This window comes from Garra rufa, chromosome 5 (genome assembly GCF_049309525.1).
Source record: "Garra rufa chromosome 5, GarRuf1.0, whole genome shotgun sequence".
Taxonomy (NCBI): domain Eukaryota; kingdom Metazoa; phylum Chordata; class Actinopteri; order Cypriniformes; family Cyprinidae; genus Garra; species Garra rufa.
The window spans coordinates 39,683,535-39,706,147 of record NC_133365.1 but is presented as its reverse complement, the minus strand read 5'-3'; the positions used below and the strand labels follow the sequence as shown (position 1 = coordinate 39,706,147).

The window sequence follows — 22,613 nt, the reverse complement described above, 5'->3', positions numbered from 1 at the left end:
AACAACGTCCTTGTGTCCATAGGAGGAACACAGGAAATGGAGAAACTGTGTTTCGACGGGCGCCATTTTGGATCAGATGGGCTATCCATTTCAAAGCAAAATCTCCTCTAGGAGAGCCATAATGGCGCACGCTTTTTTGCACTGTGTACACGGACTTCCTTAATCCTGGTAGGTCAGCTGATCTATGTCGTGACAGTTTTTTTTCCTCGCTCCACTGCTTGGTTGGATATTCCAAGGATTGTCGTTCATTTCATGCTAATACAGTAAGCTTTATCGTTATTTTTTTTATACAATTACATTATTATCGCTATCAAACCTGGTAGTTTGGTCCTATCTCATTTTCTACGCAGGTAAAATCTGCTCAGTTGCTGATCAGGCTTTGCTAGTAGCCATCTGTCACCTGACATCCAGTGGTTCCCTAAGACAGCCTGCTAGATCTCGTAATTCAGTAGTTTTGGTCGTCTGAAAGCGCTTATCAATATATTTATTTGTTTTAGCTGTGGAGCTTTTAGTATAGAAACCAAATTCATAACATTTTCACTTGATACTCAGACGTTATGGCAGGGATATAGTTTGTATCTGAATTATTACCGGTCGGCCATAGTGGTTCTGTTTGTATTATAATGTTGTTGTCGAGAAAGTCTTTATATTTGTCATTGGTAGTTGAAATATTTACCATATTAATAAGACAGAAACTTACATTTGCTTTTGAGTATATTGTTTAGAACTGGCACAAAACAGTAGACCTTGTGGTTTTATTGAAATTATAAAAAATGAAAATTGAAACGTCTTGTAATATTGAATTAAGGTTTGTCTTGTGTCTTGAAACTGAAAGATATTGGTGCATGTTAAACTAATGGACTGTTATACACGTCCTCCTTCAGGATTGCTAACACAGAGAATGGATTTTTCCAAGCTGCCTAAGATCCGAGATGAGGAGCGTGAGAGTCAGTTCGGATATGTGCATGGAGTTTCAGGCCCAGGTAAAAATAAAAATATGTTTTGAAGTCACTTTGTTTCAAAATTGAACATACAGCACAACGTTTATCCCATAAGCAGTTTATTATGACTAACAGATGTTGGTCATGAGATGGACAGGATACAATCTGTGTGTTTTTTCATTGCAGTGGTGACGGCCTCTAGCATGGCAGGTGCGGCCATGTACGAATTGGTTCGTGTGGGCCACAGTGAGCTGGTGGGAGAAATTATCCGATTAGAGGGAGACATGGCAACCATCCAGGTATACGAGGAGACCTGTATCCTTAACCATTCATGAGGGAGTTACTTTACAATGCTTGGAAAGGTAATAAAAAGTGTAAAATCCAAATGTTGTACAATTTATAAGAAAAATGGGTCTTAAAACTATAAAAAAAAAAACTTATTTAGTTTTTATTTTATCATGGTCCTGCCGGTGTATACTTTTGTATGTTGTATTTGTGTAGTCTATATGTTTTCCTGAGCTGTTTACAGCTGGAGTTTCTGTCGGAGACCCTGTTCTCCGCACTGGAAAGCCCCTCTCTGTGGAGTTGGGGCCTGGAATCATGGGCTCCATCTTTGATGGTATTCAGCGTCCCCTCAAAGACATCAATGATCTCACAAAGAGCATCTACATCCCTAGAGGGGTTAACATAGGAGCTCTCAATAGGGACCTCAAGTGGGATTTCTCTCCTTTTCAGAACTTAAGGGTAATTTTGTGTCTTTTTCTGTATATAGCGCTGTCATGCATCTATTTTTTTTTTTATTTGGCACCAGTGACAGTTCTGACACTTCTTCCTAGGACTGTTAGTCATGATAGTCTAGTGGTGCAATGTAATAGTATACTTGGGGACAGGTTCAAATTCTAATTGAATATACATTTTTATAATGCAGATAAACTCAACTGCCAGTAACCACCTTCCATTTTCATGTATGGAAAGCAGTAGAATTGATAACATTTGTTTTTCATGGGAAAAACACAACCCTAAATAAAAATAACTATTATTATGTATAATAAAATTATGCTTTCACTGTAATAATTACTGAAATGTTTTCAGACCCAATTACGTACTTTTGAATTATGAATCAAAGCATGAACATACATTAACTCCTCTACAGTCTCTATTCTACAATATTAAAAACATTATAAGTTTTCTGTAGCTTTTAGAAACAAGTTCATTTTAACCATCAGCACTGGGCACCACAAAGCTAAACTGCAGCTTATTCCTGCATTTGGAAGCTGATTTTGTAAAACATTTTCACAAAAGGCTGACTTTTAAATGGAGATATAATACACATTAAAATGGAAATGTATAACAAAATTATATTTAGTAAAATATTGGATGAGTTCTTTAAACCACCCACATGCAAAAACTCCTTTGTTCTGCACAAATCATTCGGGCTAAATAGCTTTAAAATGGCAGCGTTCATCAAAAGGAAACTAATTATAATATGTAAAGAACATGTATTTTAGTCTTTTTGGAAATTGCATTCAAAATCCAGTTGTGTCATAAATCTTATTTGTATACTATATTGAAATTATATACTACACTTGTTTACACTGATTGGACTCTTTCACTGTTTTTTTTCAGGTTGGAAGTCACATTACAGGAGGTGATATCTATGGAATGGTGTATGAGAACTCTCTCATCAGACACAAGATCATGCTGCCCCCTCGCAGCAGGGGAACAGTCACCTACCTCGCTCCACCAGGAAATTATGACGTCTCTGTGAGTCAAGCTCCCAGTCATCCTCACATGTCCTGAAATACTACCACACTTTTATAGACAAGCACACAAGAGTAGTTCACTTCAATTCAGAACTATTTGTATAGCACGTTATAAAAGGACCGGTTTAATGGAAAAACTCTCTAAGATGTTTAGGTACGATGAGGAAGAAACCTAATATTACTAAATACCAAAACTTCCCCTTTCATTGTGTGTGTCAGGATGTGGTGCTGGAACTGGAATTTGAAGGAGTAAAGGAGAAGTTCACCATGGTGCAGGTGTGGCCTGTGCGACAGGTGAGGCCTGTTACTGAGAAGCTACCTGCAAATCACCCCCTGCTGACTGGACAACGAGTACTGGATGCCCTCTTTCCGTGAGTTATATTGAGTATTCCATTACAGCTTTTTGAGCTTAATAAAGTTTGTTGTGTGCTTGACTCTTATTTAAATATAGTGTGGTTAATTTCTCAGTTAATTATGCAGACTTGTCTGCAATCTTGGCCCACTGGTTAATCATCCTCTTAGTAATTTTTTTTTTGTGTGTGACATTTCCTTAATCTTGTGTTGGTGACAAGCCCCCACAAGCGTTCATTTTTGGGGTTGCCATATGTTGAAGGATTAGTTAACTTCCAGAATGAAAATTTCCTGAGAATTTACTCACCCTATGTCTTCCAAGATGTTCATGTCTTTCTTTCTTCAGTCGAAAAGAAATTTAGGTTTTTGGGGAAAACATTCCAAGATTTTCTCCATATAGTGGACTTCAATGTGTTAAAAGTCCAAATTGCAGTTTTAATGCTGCTTCAAAGGGCTCTACGTGATCCCAGCTGAGGAATAAGGGTATTATCTAGCATTTTGATCTTTCATTATCTAAAAAAAAAAAAAAAAAAAATTAAAATTGACTTTTTTTTTTTTTTTAACCACAAATGCTCATCTTGCACTAGCTCAACCTCATGAATTACGTATTCATTCCTGTGTGATGTAGGCGGAAGTCTATCACAGAGCTAGAGCAAGACAAGCATTTGTGGTTAAAAAGTATATAAATTTCTATTTTTTTTTTTATTTTATTTTATTTTTTAAGAAAATTACCAATCTTTTTACTAGATAAGACACTTATTCCTCAGCTGGGAATGTGCAAAGCTGCATTGAAACTGACTTCCACTGATGTCCACTATATGGAATGTTTTTTTTTTTTTTTTTTTTAAAACCTTAATTTCTTTGCAACTGAAGAAAATAAGACATTAACATCTTGGATGACATGGGGGTGAGTAAATGATCATGAAAAGTTTATTCTGAAAAATCAAAGTAGTTTTTTTTGTTTGTTTTTTAATGGATTTTCTGGTGTTTTTTTTTTTTTTTTTTTTTTTTTTTTTTTTTTTACTTCCCAACCTGGCAACCGTGTGTACATGCGCTCTCTGGACTGCAGAAACTGCACTGGTCTTAAATCTGAAAACACAGACAAATATGTGTGTTGTATCATCACAGTTATATGCTCCGATGAAAGTGTAATATAGCCGATCTGTGTTTCTTAATGAGGCTGCTCACTCTATTTTCTGCTGCTAAATCTGCAAACAAACCTTCTCATTGAGGAACTGTTATAAATATATGAATATAATGAATCAGGAATAACAAAAGGTAGATGAGATAAGTTAAAACATGCATGTTAGTTGTGTTCTCTTGATTTAAGCATATGTGAAAGTGCAGTAATTCTGATGAAATGTAAAAAGTAATATCTCAAAATATTGTTTAACAATTGTAATTATAGATTTTGAGCAAAATAATCATAATTATAAGTTTAAACATTGCAGTCCTAATTTTTTTTTGCCATTTTGCAGTTGTGTCCAGGGAGGGACCACAGCCATTCCAGGAGCCTTTGGCTGTGGTAAGACTGTGATCTCTCAGTCTCTCTCCAAGTACTCCAACAGTGATGTGATCATTTACGTGGGTTGTGGAGAGCGTGGAAATGAGATGTCTGAAGTATTAAGAGACTTTCCAGAGGTTGGTATGGCCTTGGGTTTAATGATGCTGTACCTGGTCACTTTGAATAACACAATGTTTATGAATGTGATATGAAATTCATAACCTGTTGTGTGGTTTAGATGAATCTGGTTTAGATAATTGACAGTAAGTTTGTTCAATAGCTAACCATGGAGGTGGACGGCAAGGTGGAGAGCATTATGAAGAGAACAGCACTGGTGGCCAACACCTCAAACATGCCTGTGGCTGCCAGAGAAGCCTCCATTTACACTGGTAAACTCAAGAGCCTTCGGTATAAAATGTCTTGTAATGCTGGTGTAACAAGTTTTATTAGACAGTTATTGATAGCAAAGTGAAATGAGACAAAACCTGTAAGAGAAAATCTGTATGTGGATGCATTTCATCACCTTAGAATTCTAAGGTTCTATCTGCATTCTGAGCACTTTCGAGATATTCAGCTTCAAAGTTTTTGCGTTCCATAGACTTATCTTCATAACATGCCTTGTGTGTTAACAGGTATCACATTGTCTGAGTACTTCAGAGACATGGGCTATAACGTCAGTATGATGGCTGACTCCACTTCTCGTTGGGCTGAGGCTCTTAGGGAGATCTCCGGACGATTGGCTGAGATGCCTGCTGGTATGTACAGCTTTTTTGAACTTTCTGTTTATTCCAAGAATAAGGTTTCCACAAAAATATTAAACAACGCAGCTGTTTTGAACATGGATAATAATAGGAAATGTTTCTTGAGTAGCAAATCAGCATATTAGAATGATTTCTGAAGGATCATGTGACAGGGGTAATGACGCTAAAAATTCAGCTTTACCATCACAGGAATAAATTACATTTTAAAATATATTCAAATAGTTAATTTAAATCAAATAATTCAGCCTTGATGACCAAAATATGTGTAAAACATATCTCAAAATGAAGATATTCCTCCAAATTGAGAGATTGCTGCTGTTTTTTTTGGTCATGTACACCGTGTTTGTGGTTGCAGTGCAGTTTTTAATACCCAGAAAGAAAAACAGCAGCAAAATGAGATAGTGAGTGATTAATCATTCACAGTTGCAATTGCACAAATTCACAACATGGTGTTTTGACTAAATTGTGCAGCCTTGTCCAAACCAGACTTTATTTTATTGGATAATTAAACCTTCTTGTTTTCCTTCCACAGACAGTGGGTATCCTGCCTACCTTGGAGCTCGTCTTGCATCATTTTATGAGAGAGCAGGTCGTGTGAAGTGCCTGGGTAACCCAGAGAGAGAGGGCAGCGTCAGCATTGTGGGAGCGTAAGTACACTCAAATAACATTAAAGGTCCCATATTGTACACATTTCTGGAGGTTTATTTTAGTTGTTGATGTCCTTAAGAATATATATTTGCAGTATAAGTGCCAAAATCCATCTCAATATATTTTTACAGCTCCTTTTTTGGGAGCTCTGTCAAAAACAGGTAGATTTTGGCCCATCTAATTAATATTCATGAGCCTCTCTTCTGATTGGCCTGTTGTTTTCTGAGTGACGCACAGCCAGGCCAATCACAGGTAACTACGGTCATGTATCGTTGTAGCCGAACCCAGAGCCATGGAGAGAGCCTAGCCTGCTGATACTCAACAGGATATTTCAGAATGATCATTAAAGGTTGTATCAGCGATTTCTAGCCTAAAACATAAAGTGTCGATTTCAGCTTACCTTTCTTCACGATCCGCTCGCTGCCTGCCCCATAAATTGTCTGTGAAAAAACCGCGTCTCTCTGGTCAGCCTAGGGTCCGAGATATGCCAAAAAAACAATCGGCGCTATCAACACACCACAGATAACCAAACAGTGTTCCAACCAATCAGCGTCAGGGGTTTGGTGTTGTGGACTTTCCTACTGGTGCTGGGACGTGAGGGAGGCGGAGCGAAAGTCCACAACACCAAACCCCTGACGCTGATTGGTTGGAACACTGTTTGTTTTTGTGTGGAAAGGTTGGTAGTGCCGATTGTTTTTTTGGCATATCTCGGACCCTAGGCTGACCAGAGAGACGCGGTTTTTTCACAGACAATTTATGGGGCAGGCAGCGAGCGGATCGTGAAGAAAGGTAAGCTGAAATTGACACTTTATGTTTTAGGCTAGAAATCGCTGATACAACCTTTAATGTTTTTACTTTTTCAAACACCGAATGCAGTAAGCTACATAACTGTTGCTTTAGTAAAGCCCCTTTCACAATGCGCGCTGATTCTGGAAAATGACGGGAACGAGCGCTGTGTGAACAAAAGCCAGAACCATAAAGGCAGTGTTGTAGTGATGATGCACGTTATCATGCGACTCTTCACGACGAAAAAATACATGCAAAGTGGAATGAAGTGGCGATCGGGCAGAGCCAGCTCCTCACTATCAGCACTGAAGCACAGTTTGTTCAGGTTAGTTTCAGTTTAAAGCGCTTTTCCACTACACAGTACCAGCTCGCCTCGGCTCGACTCGGCTCGGCTCTGTTTGGTTTTCCACTGTGTAAAAATTGTACCTGTACCGGCTTCCAGGTACTTTTTTTCGTACCACCTCCGGCGAGGTTCCAAGCGAGCTGAGGCGATACTAAAATGTGACGTGAAAACACAGCAGACTGCTGATTGGTCAGAGAGAATCGTCACTATTCACTGCGTCATCATTGCACGCGCCAGCAATAGTATCCAGAATAACCCCGCCATTTTTAAAAAATTTTGGCCAGAGATTGCGTGACATATCCAATCCATTACATATTATGGCAACTCGGAAGAATACGCCGTGGTCAAACGAGGAGGTGCAGACAGCGGGTGTGTGTCGCGTAGAAGATTACGTCACGGCAGTTTCCTGCAGAGTCGCTATGACAACCAGGTACTATTGTGGAGGTACAGGTACAACTTTTACACAGTGGAAAACCAAACAGAGCCGAGTCGAGCCGAGGCGAGCTGGTACTGTGTAGTGGAAAAGCGCCATTAGTGAAACGTACGCGTCGCATTACATCTCACATCCAAACGTCACGTCTTTATGAGTTGTGTGTAAAGCACGCACAGATTCCGGAAAACAACTGTGAATTAACCAAATTAAACAACTCCGGAACAAATCATGGGAAATATTATCCGTGTATTTACCGGAATCGCTGTGTGAAAGAGGCTGAAGTTGACGTGCCACTGGTCTCTTATATTCACGTTGTTCTGAAGCCTGTGCAATGATGTAGTTTCGACATCTATCGACTGAACAGCGTTTTCTAGATTAGTTTCCGTGTTGTTGTTGCTTAGCAATGTTATGGACGTGATGTTGTCTGGGTTTGACAAAAGGAGGGTGGGACGGTGGGTGGTGACTGAAGGCCGTGACTGAGTAGATCGGACGTCACATCGTTACGGAAGTCACAGTGGCTCGTGAAAATGAACAGCTACTTTAAGCAGGCTGTGTGCAGTTTACTGTGGATTGACTGTTTTGAAACTCATATGGTAGTTACATAGCCCCTAGACCTCAGTTATCATGAAAAAAGCCAGGAAATTTCGATTTTGACAATATGGGACCTTTAAGCGAGTTTTTCTAGTAAATATGTACACTGCCAGTGAACAGTAAGATTTTTAATGTTTTTAAAAAAGTCTCTTCTGCTCACCTAGCGTGGATTTATTTGATCAAATATTTTACTGTTTTTGCTGTTCTTTGGATCAACTAAATGCAGGCTTGGTGAGCAGAAGAGCAAAATCTTATTGTTCAAAAACCTTTGGTGTAAATTGATGACAAGTTTAAACAGACTTTGATTTATTATTTTGTGGAGGTTATGTATGTTTACAAAAAATATTACATGTATTTTTGTGGTGGTTTATAACAACAGATGTTTCTGTTCTTTCCCCTCATTTTGTCATTCTTTTGAAAATGGGTATTTCTCTACAGTGTGTCTCCCCCTGGTGGTGACTTCTCAGATCCAGTGACTTCTGCCACCCTTGGTATTGTGCAGGTGGGTAAATCTTTGAAAACACATGCCATTAACTTGATTTGATTTTTTTTTTGGTAATCATGTAACTCTTTTCATTAAAGTAGTAACAGAATATTCCATTATTGTTTCCTGTCTCATGTTGCTGTTGCTCTCAGGTGTTCTGGGGTCTAGATAAGAAGCTCGCCCAGAGAAAACACTTTCCTTCTGTTAACTGGCTTATCAGTTACAGTAAATATACACGAGCGCTGGATGAGTACTATGACAAACACTTCCCAGAGTTTGTGCCGCTGCGTACCAAAGCCAAAGAGATCCTGCAAGAGGAGGAGGACCTGGCTGAGATTGTGCAACTTGTTGGAAAGGTGTTTGTCAAATGGTCTAATTAAAACAGTGTTTCTGCATTTTATTGTGTAATGATATTTGTATTGCTAGTTTATTTAATATTTTTGTATTGATTCAGAATGCATTTATTTTGTTTGTTTGCCCATAGGCATCTCTGGCCGAGACGGATAAAATCACTCTGGAGGTGGCCAAACTCATTAAAGATGACTTCCTGCAGCAGAACGGTTACACTCCATATGACAGGTAAACTAATCATCTGTACAATATGAAGAATGTGACATTCCCTCAGACTACTTTTTAGGTGTCATCTTGTTGTAGTTGCTTGTTTGGCAGTCTGTGCTAATTATTTCTCACATTATCTTCCTGTCTCTCTCTCTCTCTTCCAGGTTCTGTCCCTTCTATAAGACAGTGGGGATCCTGTCCAATACGATAGCTTTTTATGACCTGGCCCGGCATGCTGTGGAAACCACAGCGCAGAGCGATAACAAGATCACTTGGGCCCAGATCCGTGAACACATGGGAGAAATTCTATATCGGCTCAGCTCCATGAAGTTTAAGGTACCGTTTCGCAAATATTGATTAATGATTAATGATTGATTAATTACTCACCCTCATGTTGTTCCAAACCCATAAGACCTTAGTTCATCTTCAGAACACAAATTAAGATATTTTTGATTAAATCTGATAGCTTTCTGACCCTGCATAGACAGCAATGCAACTAACATGTTCAAGGCCAAGAAAGGTAGTTAGGATTATTATGTATTATAATTTTATGAAGCTATGAGAATACCTTTTGTGCGCAATTATTAATAATTATTGATAGAAGTAATTGCATGTGTCTGTGTGTTGCAGGATCCGGTGAAAGAGGGTGAAGCAAAGATCAAAGCTGACTACGCTCAACTGCTGGAAGACATGCAGAATTCTTTCCGCACTCTTGAGGACTAAAAGCAACCTTTGACCTCACACGTGTCCCACCTCTCTCCTCCCCTGTGTTGTGCAGTGCATTTCCCAGTGCTCCCTTGTGCATGTGTACCTCTCGTCTGAATATACACTGAAACTGTTCAGCTGATCTGAACGAGACGAATGAAAGTCAGAGCTAGTAGCCATCGCTAATCCAAACACGGTCATTATAAACATAAAAAGAGTGTGTGTGTTCTAACTCTACAACTGTTACTTGGTGTTTGAACTATAAGATTGTATTTTAGCATCTTAAGCAAATGCCTCTGTGATCTCTCTGTGCTGAGACCCAACACTCGAAGCACAAAAACAGCAAACATTCATCTTCTTTTTTTCTCACCACCTGCTTTCCCACGAGTCCTCGCTGCGTGTGTTAGGAGCGCAGGGGAGCACATTGTTTATTCCCATCTCAGTTTTTTTCTCTGTGACCAATTGAAATGTGTTATACAATAATGGGAACAATGGAAGTCAGAAAGGGATCATTGAGGCTTCCTTTATTTATTTGAATCTTGTTTTGTCTCATTAATGTGGTTTCTGCTCTATGTGTGTTCCTTTCTCATATTCATGTAAGTGAGTGTGTGTGTGTGTGTGTGTGTGTGTGTGTGAGTGTCTGTGAGTGTGCATGGGTGTGTGGGTAGAGTATTGTGGCTTCTGTAGTGGTACATTACTACATTTATTGTGTGTGGTGTTGTGTGTTCAGTTCCAAAGAATTAAACTATTGGAAACTGGATGTGTCTGTTTTATGTGAACAAAAATAGCTGATTTTTATTCGGTGTAATTCTCACCTCTCCTCTAACTCAAAAGTTTGGGGTTGGTAAGATTTTTAAAATCTCTTTTCTCGTTGTCAAGACTGCATTTATTTGATCAAAATGTAGTAACAATAGCAATATTGTGAAATATTACAGTTTAAATGAATGATTTCACTATAATTTAATATAATTTATCCATTTTTTCATTCTGTAAGTTTGTACAAACGTTTGTAAGTTTGATGGTTCTGGCTTCTAGTCTCATCCGCATCCAGCTGGGGTGTTTTACCATATTATTTTAAAGTATTATCATAATTATGATCAAACTGGTTTGTAGTGCAAACAGTTTTACCATTTACTGCACCTATTCTTTTCATTACTTCCCTATACCAGCTAATGAACCGGAAGTCTCACACATAGTTTTCTTTCCGCGTTAAAGAAAAAGGTGTATTCCTGTGATGGAAAAGTTGAATTTTCAGCAGCCATTATGCTGCCTTCATGTGATATGGGAAAGAAGTGAATATTTTTAAATTATAAACAAAGTCCATGGTTGGCCTGAAAAAAATAATAGAATATTATTTAAAATAGTAATACAATTAAATAAATAACATTGACAGGGAAAAGGTTTGACATCTCTAAAGCATTTTGTTAAAAAAATAATTTTGCAATTTTGTAATTAAGTTAAGTGTGCGTGTGTGTGTGTGTGTGTGTGTTTTAATCTCTATTGTGGGGACCTAATATTCACACAAGGAGTAAAACCTGAATTTTTGACATTTTTGGGACTTACACTTATGGCCCATAGTCGGGCTGAATGTGTCTAAATGTGCCGTTCCTCAACCAGAATCGGGCCAGATCCGCAGATTCAAAGCCTAGCCAAATCCGGCAAACATTGCTGGGCCAGAGCCGGCTCACTTCTGGCGAGCCGCTGCCAGAACACAGCTGGGTTAGCCGGCACTCAGCCACAATCGGCCCGATTCCGCTGGCTACCTGGGTTGGATTTGTCTGTGCATGTTTTTTTTTTACTTTTAAAGGTTTGGTGCCCATCCACTCACATTATTTGGCTGGCAGACTGCACCGGTTTTCAATAAAAATCTTCGTTTGTGTTCTGCTAAAGAAACAAAGTCACCTACATCTTGGATGCCCTGGGGGTAAGCAGATAAACATCAAATTTTCATTTTTGGCCGAACTATCCCTTTAAAAGGAGTAATAATTAAAGGGATGGTTCGGAGTAGAATTGACTTCATTGCTATGCACTCCGAAGCCCATGTAAATACCCCATCCGAAGTTTTTTTTACCTTAGTCAAACATTTATGGAGATATTAAGAGTTTTTCGAATTGCTTGTTACAGGAGTGAATGGTACATGTGATGTATCTCGTAAATTGCACCACTAAACGTGCAAGTAATCTTACCAAACTTGTACAGTAGTGTAAATAGGTTATGTACTCACAAAACGCTGCATCAGAACATTTGTAAGTCCACCATGAGTGTTTTAAAAACACGTTTTACCCTAGAACTACTAGTTTCAGAAACTACAAGTCGACGTCACTTCCCTGGTTTGAAAAAAGCACGTAAAAGTCCTCCTACTACATCTGTGTGCATGTCAACTTGTAGGAGGACTTTTACGTGCTTTTTCAAACCAGGGAAATGACGTCGACGTGTCGCCATTTGTAGTTTTTGAGACTGATAGGGATCGGCTAAAACGTGTTTTTAAAACACTCATGGTGGACTTACAAATGTTCCGATGCAGCGTTTTGTAAGTACATAACCTATTTACACTACTGTACAAGTTTGGTAAGATTACTTGAACGTTTAGTGGTGCAATTTATGAGATACATCACATGTACCATTCACTCCTGTAACAAGCAATTCGAAAAACTCTAATATCTCCATAAATGATTGACTAAGGTAAAAAAAACTTCGGATGGGGTATTTACATGGGCTTCGGAGTACATAGCAATGAAGTCAATTCTACTCCGAACCATCCCTTTAATTAATTAGATTTTAAAATTATTTTGGGATACACTTTTTTTTCTTTCTTTTTAAGTGTTGAAAACAGTTGTTAATGTTACTTTAATTGTGTAAATTCATTAAAGGGGTCATGACATGAGACATAAAATTTGCCTTGATCTTTTGGCATATACAATATTTAGTACCATTAAACATCCTGCTTACCATTAAAGTTCCACAGCTTGAAATATCCTCCTCATTATAAACAAAGCATTTGTTAAATCAAGCTCCAAAAATGACTTGTTTGGATCTGAGGTGAAAGATGGCATGACCTGGGCACAAACATTTGCATAAACACTGCCTCCAAAGCAAGGCATCAACGAATAGTCTTCTTCTTTTCACCATAGGCCCCGCTTTAACGGCCGACACGCTGAATGTGAGTGTTGCGATGTGTCAAAAGCAAATAGAAATTACAATCACTGCCAATATTCTGTCTACTCTGAATACAGTTTACAGATGTGTGTTAGCTTTCTGACACAGTCCATGTGCTTGATGCATTTAGTTTAAAAAGCTTGTTAGCGTCTTTGTACAGATATCAGAAGGATCCCAGCATACGGAACAAGTGGATAGTGGATTTTTAATGGCATCCGTGTCCTACCAGCACATGATGCTGCAACACACAATAAAAGGTATCTTCTTTTTATATTAATCAGAGTTTTTGTCCTAACTAGCCACGACGGCGACACAAGAAGTTACTATTTTAGAAATGGTTTCTATTTCAGATGATAAACTTGTCCATTTAATTGGGAGTGCAGTGCACTTCTGCACTACTGAATGGCTGTAAATTTTCAGTGAGTCTGGCGCTGAAATCTTGCCGCATCGCGTGTAGTGTAGGACATGGTGTTAGAGGACTGTTTAGAATTCGGAGCATGTTGTTTGTGTCACAGTGTCATGGAGAGTTCATAAAAATTAGTTGAAAGATGAAGTGGTACTAGATCTGACTGCAGTTGCATCACAAACTGTAAGTAAATGGTTTTATAGTGCCTTTGTCTGGAAATGACCATTTATTAACATTCTAAGTAAACCTCAGGGAACATAATAAAATGAAAAAAATTTAATTAAGAAAAATATTTTTGATGAAGTAGTGCCTTTTTTGAATGTCACTTTTGATCAGTTATGTTTTCTTGCAGAAAACATTTACTGACCTAAACTTTTTATATGATATTTTTTTTTACCTTAGAGACAGGCTTGTGTTGGCCTGGCCTCGTGGATGTTTTTCAAGCTGTGGTTACTCGTGTAGTTACATGAGACAGGAAAGTCACCAGAGACACTTTGAATAATAAAACTTGTTTATTTGTGTCAGAAGAATAGATGGTGATTTTCACAGTAAACAAACCTAAGCCTATGGGACGGTCATAATCACATAGTCACAAACCAGTACACAACCGGCTATTTCTGAGGCGAAAGCCCTGCTGGGTCGTACAAAAAGGCATGTAGGTGAAAATGAAGAACTTTGCAATTAGGTTCTTTAATCAAAACAGAATACTGAAGCACAGCATGAGTGTTGAGAACAGGCCTCTCTTGAGAGGAAATGAGCAAATTGAACACCGACAGAGTAATAAAACTCAACAAAACTATTTTTCATCTCAGGAACCATTTATGTAGAAATCCAGGTATTTTCAAATAGTTCATGTACTTATTCATACAAAGGAAATGCATGTTCATCAGTGCAAGCTTACAAAAGCTTGACAGTTCATAACTCAGCTGGTCACCAGATCTATTTGTCTGTGTTATAGTATATAGTATCATTCAGAATATGGGGTGAGCTAAATGCCTCCTCGTTCACTTAAGTCATTCTCTCATGCACTGCGGTCAGTTCTTGGCAGTGTGAGCGTATGTGTGTTTGTTCATTTTTACCTTTGGCCTTTACCATAACCTCCCCGCACTTTTAACCTCCATACTCAACAGCCGTCTCTTCTGTGTCATTTCTGCAGGCAGTTCAGCTTGTCCTTGAACTGAGTCAGTATCACAGCAACCAGCCCCACTGCCACGCCAACAACTGCCACAACGATGCCAATTGTAGTGCCCACAGACTCTTCAATCACACCTGAGAAGGAATTGGAAGAAAAAAAGGTATAATCTCACTGTCATCTCTCATTGTCTCAGATGAATGTAATTGGCTCCCTAAAAATAGTACTTCAGATTTTACATTTATTTAAATATTGCTTTTGCAGTTACCTAGTGGTCAGTTAAATAATCTTTATTAAAATTATAAATTAATTACACTGTTATAAGAATCTTTTAACATGAATTTCAAACTTTATACTGTACATTGTGTTTTTGTGGTGTCTAAACTTTTATTTTATTAATAACATATTATATATATATATATATACAGTGCCTTCTGAAAGTATTCATGCCCCTTCATTTTTTAATGTTTTGTTGTAGCCTTATGTTAAACTGCTTTAAATTACTTTTTTCCCACATCAATCTACACTCCATACACCATAATGGCAAAGCAAAAAGCAGATTTTTAACATCCTTGCAAATTAAAAAAAAAAAAAAAAAAAAAAAAAAACTTAAATGATTCCATATGTATTCATACCCTTATCTGTGACAGTTGAAATTTAGCTCAGGAGCATTTATATTGTTTGGAGATATTATCACACTTTGAGTAAAATCTATCCTATGGCAAATTCAATTGAATGGGTATGATTTGAGAAGGCACACATCTCAATAAAAGGTCTACCAGCTGAAAATGCATATTAGAGCAAAAACCTGAGGAAAAAAAAATCCTGTAGAGCTCAGAGACAGATTTATGTCAAGATACAGATCTGGGGGAGAGTTCAGAAAGAAATCTGCTGCATTGAATGTCCACAGAAGCAGGTAGGTAACCTCCATTATCCATAATGGAAGAAGTTTAGAATAACCAGGACTCTTTCTAGAGCTTGTCTCCTGGCCAAACTGAGCATTTGATGGAGAAGAGCTTTAGTTAGAGTGGTGACCAAGAACCTGATGGTCACTCTAGTTGAGCTTCACTATCATATGTGGAGATAGGAGAAAACCTACAGAAGAACACATCACTGCAACACTCCACCGATCTGGACTTTATGGTGGTGTGTGAAAACCTGCTTGGAATTTGCAAAAGAGCACCTAAAGAACTCTCAGATTGTGAGAAACAAGATTCTCTGGTCTGATGAACCTCAATTCCCAGCATTATGTATGGAGGAAAGCACAGCAAGAGTGGCTTATAGACAAGTCTGTGAATGTCCTTGAGTGGCCCAGCCAGAGCCTGGGCTTGAACCCAATCAAATATTTCTGGAGTAACCTGAAAATGTGTGTCTGCCCCCATCCAAGCTGACAGAGCTTGAGAGGTGAAGAGGTGAAAAGAAGAATGGAAGATAATTGGCAAATGCTGATGTGCAAAGCTTGTCGCGTCATACCCAAAAAGAATACAAAGATGCTGTAAAGGTGCTTTAGCTAAGTACTGAGTAACTTATGCAATGTACTTATTCCAGATTTTTTATTTTTAATAAATTTCCTAAGTTGTGACAATTCTGTTTTTGCTTTATCGTTATGGTGTAGGAAGTGTAGATTGGTGTGAAAAAGGGTCATTTAAAGCAGTTTAACATAAGGCAGTTTGAATACTTTTGCAAGGCGCTGTATGTGTGTGTGTGTGTGTGTGTGTATATATATATATATATATATATATATATATATTGTTTTTTACACTAATATCCTTGCACTCCTCATCCTCGCTCACCCAGCCCTTTGCGGATGCTGAGTTTGGTCCCACCTCCCTGAACAACAGTTGAGTTTGTTGCTAGGAAGGCACAAAAATACAGGCCTCGATCCTCCACCGAAATATTCCTTAGCGTCATGGACAGATCTCCCTCAGACAGATCACCAGACAAAAACACACGGCCAGCAAACACCTCCTCCACCGTCTTGTTCCCTTGTAGAACATTCTTTCTTCCCTCCGGACTTTGCATGTACCACCCCACCTTCTCCACATCCTGCACTTTATCCACATCACTCTTTAACAAACAGGGAAACACCACATCCTCCCCTTCCACAGCTTTTTCCTTTGGAGGCTGTTGTAAATATGACGCCCCCTGTGGGCCAGGAAGATCATCAGCAGGCAGAGCGGCTAAAGTTTCTGCAGTGGATGTGATGAGGATGGTCATGGGAGTTTGAGTAGGACTGGCAATAATGCTCACATTAATGAGCAGACAAAGAAAAAGAAGCCCATCTGTCAATAAAACAACATTTTTATTTGAGAGCTCAATGATTATTTGTGAATACATATGTATGTGAAAGAGTAGGCCTCTTAAACTAACAGAGTCGCATCAATCGGCCATATTGAATTGGCCCTGAATGTAAACAGTGCCACTGAACCGAGCAAAACTTGCATATTTTGCTGATTATTGCTGCTAAAATTGGTCAATTATTGTATATATGTTTTGGGCTGTACTAATCGGTCAGACAATGAAAAACATTTGGAGTACTATAGACCAGGCTTATGCACAATTCAGAATTTCAGAATTGGCCGCCATTCAATTCATGAGTTGGAATTTGAATTGAATTGACTCCGCCCAACAAGAAGTTGAATTTGAATTGGAGTTGGAATGACAGGAAGTGGAATTAAATTCATGGCAATCCAAAGACATTCCACACAGTCATACAACAGAAAGAATGTGAAGAATCTCACATACAATTACATTAATTTTGTAATTCAATAGCATAATTTCATTACACATAACTAGTCACTCCTCAACCCTGCATACATTTTGTTCCAACATATAGATAATGATCAAATTCTTGAAATAAATTACTCCCTCAATGTTTGATTAGTTTTGTTCAAAATGTTATTTTCATTTCAAAGTAATCAAAAAACACAATGTAATCTGTACAAGTAGTTCAAACTGATATCATTTATAGAATATGTAATGAAATCATATCTGACATATTTTGAATTTCTTTGAATTTGTATTGAATTGCAATTCTGCTTCCTTTAATTCAAATTCAAATTGTAATTCTAGATCCTGTTTTTGACATCAATTCAAATTCAATTCAAATTCAAGAATTGAATTGGAATTTAGGAGTCATTCTCAATTCAATTCTGAATTGTGCACAAGCCTGCTATAGACTGCCAAAAGTTATACCAAATCAAAGAATAGAGTGCAAAAGGCATTTGTGGTTGGCCAAACTGAAGCAGGATTTCCAGAGCAAGAATCTTGACAACATTTGCGTTTGTTCTTATCATTTCAGGTCAAGTAGGTGAAATATTAAGCTAGTATCTTAATTAATATTGCTTGTATGTATCTTTGCCACCTATTAGCTTTAGTTTGTTAAAAAAAATGCATCCTTGCCTTGCCTGCTTACTAAGTCCTTTATATAATTTAGCAGCTTCCACAAATATATTCTGTGGTTTATACAGAATAAATTAGTAGAACAACATATTCAGTTGTATATTAACCGTGCAATCCATGCTGTTTTTTTTATACCAAGTATCACGAATATGGCCGCTCAAAGTAACTGACCAAATCGTGACTAAGTGCAAACATCTATATGTATATATATGGTCAAAACTCAGAAATAGATTTAGCATGTTTAAAGCAGAACAGTAACCAGTCAAGAACATTTAAACCAATTAAGAAAAATTTACACATACTCGCACTTGTTAGGGGTGTGTGCAGGACGAGACGATATTCACAAATACAATATATTTAATAGAATTCTCCAAGAGGAACAAGGCAGGAACACGAAGAGCTTTCACACACATCAAAACGTTAAGGACTGACAGCGAACTGAAAACAGAGACAGACTTTTAAAGGGGAACTAATAATTAAAGACAGGTGACACAGATGACTAATAATTAAACACAGGTGACACAGATGACTAATGAATTAAACACAGGTGACGGTGATACACAAACGAGGACTAAACCAAATGATACAGATCAACGGGGGAAGACAAATGGGATAAACCAAAGACATAAACTGACAGAACTGTGACATTACGCCCCCCTCCGAATAGGCGCGTCCTCGCGCCGTAGAAAAGAAAAACAAAAAAGAGGGGCGAAAAACCAGAAAATAAGAGTCCATAATGGAGGAGGCTTCGGCGCAGGACGCAATCTAAGGAGGGGGACCGAAACAAAAGTCCAGGTGGCACTAAAGACAGTCCAAGGGGGCGACGATGGTGGGAGGAGCCAGGGAAGAAACAGGAGGGACCTGAAGCAGGAGGACATCAGCAGGACCCAGACCACAGCCATGATGCCGGCCCACGGTGGAGCCGACGGAGGGAGGAGCCATGGTGGAGGAAGGACCGCCGACTCCATGGGGCCGACCGACAGAGGCGGAGCAGATGGAGGAGGAGCCCGAGGCGGAGACGGAGAACCGAAGATCCGGGGTGACGCCGAGGATCCAGAGGGCCAAGGTGGAACAAAAGGCTCTGGCGCTCGAGGCGGAGGCGGAGTTCCGGAGGTCTGCGGCGGAGCCGGCGCGACAGAGGATGGAGGCTGTGCCCGCAGGAAGGAGGAGTCCCAAGGAGCCGGTGGGACGGCGCGACGAGACACAGCCGGAGGAGCAGAGTCCTGAGGTGACGATGGGGTGACGACTGACCAGGGCGGAGCCGAAAAGACGATGGAGCCCGGTGGAGCTGGTGGACCGACGGGCGACGGTGGAGAGGAGGGCGTCGAGAGCCATGGTGGAACTGCGGGGTCGAAGGGCCGAGGCAGAGTCCTGGACTCGGAGGCTGGAGGCGGAGCTGAGGGATCCTCCAGCCGTGACGCCGTTGGAGACTGGCAGCCCCGCGGCGAGCCCACTGCACAGGTGTTGGGCTGAGGGTGAGCAGAGGGGCTGTCAGGGGACAGCAGTGGCCAGGCAGACATGGCAGTGGATGACAGAGGGTGGGTGGGAATTCCGGGCAGACAGGAAAATCAGGACAGACGGATACTTCAGAAAAAAAAAGTCAATGAGATCCCCAGAATCATACTTAAGCTCACCCCCAGTGGTGGTGCAGTGGGCAGGGCCCTCTATCGCCCTCTCTTGCTCCATGTCACACTCCACCATCGCGGATGTTGAAGTCGGCTCTCGCACCTGGTCCGATGGGTCCGGCTCTGGCTCTGTCGCTCTCGGCTCTGGCTCTCCATCGTTGGTGGGCTCGGGCTGCAACTCCGCTTGTCGGGGTGATGTTGGGCTGGGTTCTGGGTCAGGTGTGGGCCTGGTGTCATCCTCCGCGTTCGACGAAGATCTGCTGGACACCAGCACCCACACGATGTAATCAGCGATGCTCTCTCGAGGACCTTCCCCGGACAGCTGCCTCTTGATGGTGTTATTGAGTCCGTTGCGGAAGAACGTGCACAAGCAGCTGTCCGGGTAATGTGTTAATGGAGCGAGGAACACAAAGTCTCTGGTGTGGTCCTCGAGAGAGCGATCCCCCTGCTCCAGGAGAATGATGCTGACAGCAGGGTCCATGATGAAAAACGGAAAAATAAACACTGGGTAAAAACGGAAAAATAAAGCAGGGGAAACACGCTGGGAAACGGTTTAGGTCAGTCCTTCTGTTAGGGGTGTGTGCAGGACGAGACGAGACGATAGATAATATTCACAAATACAATATATTTAATATAATTCTCCAAGAGGAACAAGGCAGGAACACGAAGAGCTTTCACACACATCAAAACGTTAAGGACTGACAGCGAACTGAAAACAGAGACAGACTTTTAAAGGGGAACTAATAATTAAACACAGGTGACACAGATGACTAATAATTAAACACAGGTGACGGTGATACACAAACGAGGACTAAACCAAATGATACAGATCAACGGGGGGGAAGACAAATGGGATAAACCAAAGACATAAACTGACAGAACTGTGACAGCACTTATGTAGCGACATGGATACTATAAATACAGTAGCTTACATAGCAGTGTCACACTAAGTCCCTTTACTAAAATTAGAGACTCAAAGATCACAAGGATTAAAATATCAAAAGTCCTGCATGGAGAGTAAATCCTCCAAACATTACTTTATTCAGTCAACAGTTGTTTAGTAGTCAGTTCAGAATTAATCAAGCCCGAATTACCAACAAACAGACTCGACAAGAGTTGTATCTTGTACTTAGTAAACTCATAAACATTAAACTAATGTACTAATATTGTAAAAATAACATTAATTCTTCATGTTTACTTATTAATGCCAAAGAAAGTGTGAATTAGAAGAACACTTACTGCAAAACAGACATCAACATTTCAAGGGTTCTAGTTCATAGATGCGGACTGAGAAATGTGAGCAAAATCCTTTTTAGTGATGATGATGATCTACAGTCTAATATAAAAGATTTATGACCATAAACTATTAGGTTACTCCAGGCTGGCATGAAAGCAAGACATACACATGTTTAGTGTGTGTTTATGAAGGTCTAGCTGCTGAACTCTTAAGTTTTATGTTCATGATTACTTAAAGAGAGAGGGAGTCAGCTCATTTGTTTGAGTTTCAAGGTAAGTTAGTAGAACACAGAAAAGTGAGAAAGCTAAATGCTAAGAGAAAGATATACTCTTACCTGTGAGGGCAGAGTGGAAAAGGTGACTAAGTAAAGTTCTAGAAGGTAAGAGACTGAGGAAAGCCATTTCTGTCTCTGAGAAGTGTCACACTCTGACACTGAGCTGACAGAGCTACACTTTATCTCCCCCTCCTACTTCACACACACACACTTGAGTCCCTTTTCACCCACACAGTATTACCTTGCCTATCTGTCTACACTGTATCTAACCCATCTGTCTGTCTGAGTCTATTTATCTTTCTATATTCTGTCATTGCACAGAGCTAGCTATGTGACATTAACTGTTAAATATTGCCCTCCATTATGTGGCGTAACTAAATTGAGTGGCTTCTGTCAGAGGGTCTTTATACAGTTCTCTACATTCTGGCTTAAAATGTCCCGTAAGAGCAATGTAAGCCCTCCAGAGTCTACAAAGTGTCTACAGATTCTATTGATCAGGCATGATGACAAATGGATGCGGTCTGTTGTGTTGAGATGCGCAGTAGATGTGGTTATCTAGCCTGAAACTCAACTCTACCTTACTCTACTGCGAAAGAAAAGGGGATGAACAGATTACCGAGTAGAATATTTGAAATGGAAGATGGACTTATCAACACTAGAAAATAAATAATGAGGTCACCCATGAGTAAATGTGGAACGTGTCAAGGGCAATGAGTAATGCTCTCTTGAAAACTTATGCTATGCTGTAACTTATGTTATGAAGATTTTGTATATTTGTTACAAACTTTTTTCTTACAGTGCCTTGCAAAAGTATTCAAACCCCTTCATTTTTTTCACGTTGTTATGTTGCTGCCTTGTGTTAAACTGCTTTTATTTTCTTCCTTTTTTCTATATCAATCTACACTCCATAAACCATAATGACAAAGCAAAAGCACAACTGATACAACTTCGTAATTTTATTAAAAATAAAATGGTGCATTGAGCTTTTCTTCTACTCTGACGAGTCCCTCAGTCCATGCTGCTGAAAAAACAGCATCCTTAATGAGGTAATGAGCAGTGCCTGATTTCCTCCATACATGATGCTTGGAATTGAGGTTCCAGACCAGAGAATCTTGTTTCCCCATGTGTCTTTACTGAGGAGAGGATTGAGTTTGGCCACAACACCGTCAAGCCCAGATCAGTGGAGTGTTGCAGTGAAGTTGGTCCTTCTGTAGGTTTGTCCTATCTCCACATATGATCATAGAGCTCATCTAGAGTGACTATTAGCTTATTGGTCACCACTCTAACCAAGGCCCTTCTCCATTAATTGCTCATTTGGCCAGGAGGCGTCCTGGTTGTTTCAAACTTTTTCCATTTAAGGATAATGGAGCCTACATGCTTCTGTGAACCTTCAATGCCTTCATTCGCTAGATGTGTGCTTTAATGCAATCCTGTTTCTGAGCTCTACAGGCAGTTTTTTTTTTTACCTCAGAGCTTGGCTTTTGCCCTGGTATGCATTTTCAGCTGTTAGACA

At 39.7% G+C, this 22,613-nt stretch overlaps 2 protein-coding genes across 2 annotated transcripts; one reads left to right on the top strand and one right to left on the bottom strand.

The window, feature by feature from the left end:
• The first annotated feature begins 143 nt into the window (after positions 1-143).
• atp6v1aa (ATPase H+ transporting V1 subunit Aa) lies at positions 144-10,746 on the top strand. Its single transcript, XM_073839639.1, has 15 exons — positions 144-263; positions 885-983; positions 1,128-1,256; positions 1,471-1,685; positions 2,568-2,705; positions 2,924-3,075; positions 4,534-4,696; positions 4,840-4,948; positions 5,192-5,314; positions 5,853-5,967; positions 8,560-8,623; positions 8,758-8,961; positions 9,090-9,184; positions 9,328-9,499; positions 9,794-10,746. Exons 2-15 carry the CDS (start codon positions 902-904, stop codon positions 9,884-9,886), a joined length of 1,854 nt encoding a protein of 617 aa, XP_073695740.1. The 5' UTR covers positions 144-263; positions 885-901; the 3' UTR covers positions 9,887-10,746.
• A 3,177-nt stretch (positions 10,747-13,923) lies between these two features.
• Positions 13,924-21,288, bottom strand: LOC141335759 (uncharacterized). Its single transcript, XM_073841311.1, has 3 exons — positions 21,161-21,288; positions 16,356-16,844; positions 13,924-14,699 (listed from the first exon to the last, which is right to left on the bottom strand). Exons 1-3 carry the CDS (start codon positions 21,225-21,227, stop codon positions 14,575-14,577), a joined length of 681 nt encoding a protein of 226 aa, XP_073697412.1. The 5' UTR covers positions 21,228-21,288; the 3' UTR covers positions 13,924-14,574.
• Between the last annotated feature and the right edge of the window lie 1,325 nt (positions 21,289-22,613).

Coding starts and splice junctions, on each gene's coding strand:
- LOC141335759 (XM_073841311.1), bottom strand. CDS start 21,227: ATGGCTTTCCTCAGTCTCTTACCTTCTAGAACTTTACTTAGTCACCTT. Junction 16,845..21,160: donor TTTCCACTCTGCCCTCACAG/GTAAGAGTATAT, acceptor TTTTATTGACAG/ATGGGCTTCTTTTTCTTTGT. Junction 14,700..16,355: donor CAGCATCCGCAAAGGGCTGG/GTGAGCGAGGAT, acceptor ATTCCTTCTCAG/GTGTGATTGAAGAGTCTGTG.
- atp6v1aa (XM_073839639.1), top strand. CDS start 902: ATGGATTTTTCCAAGCTGCCTAAGATCCGAGATGAGGAGCGTGAGAGT. Junction 984..1,127: donor GCATGGAGTTTCAGGCCCAG/GTAAAAATAAAA, acceptor TTTTCATTGCAG/TGGTGACGGCCTCTAGCATG. Junction 8,962..9,089: donor TTGTGCAACTTGTTGGAAAG/GTGTTTGTCAAA, acceptor GTTTGCCCATAG/GCATCTCTGGCCGAGACGGA.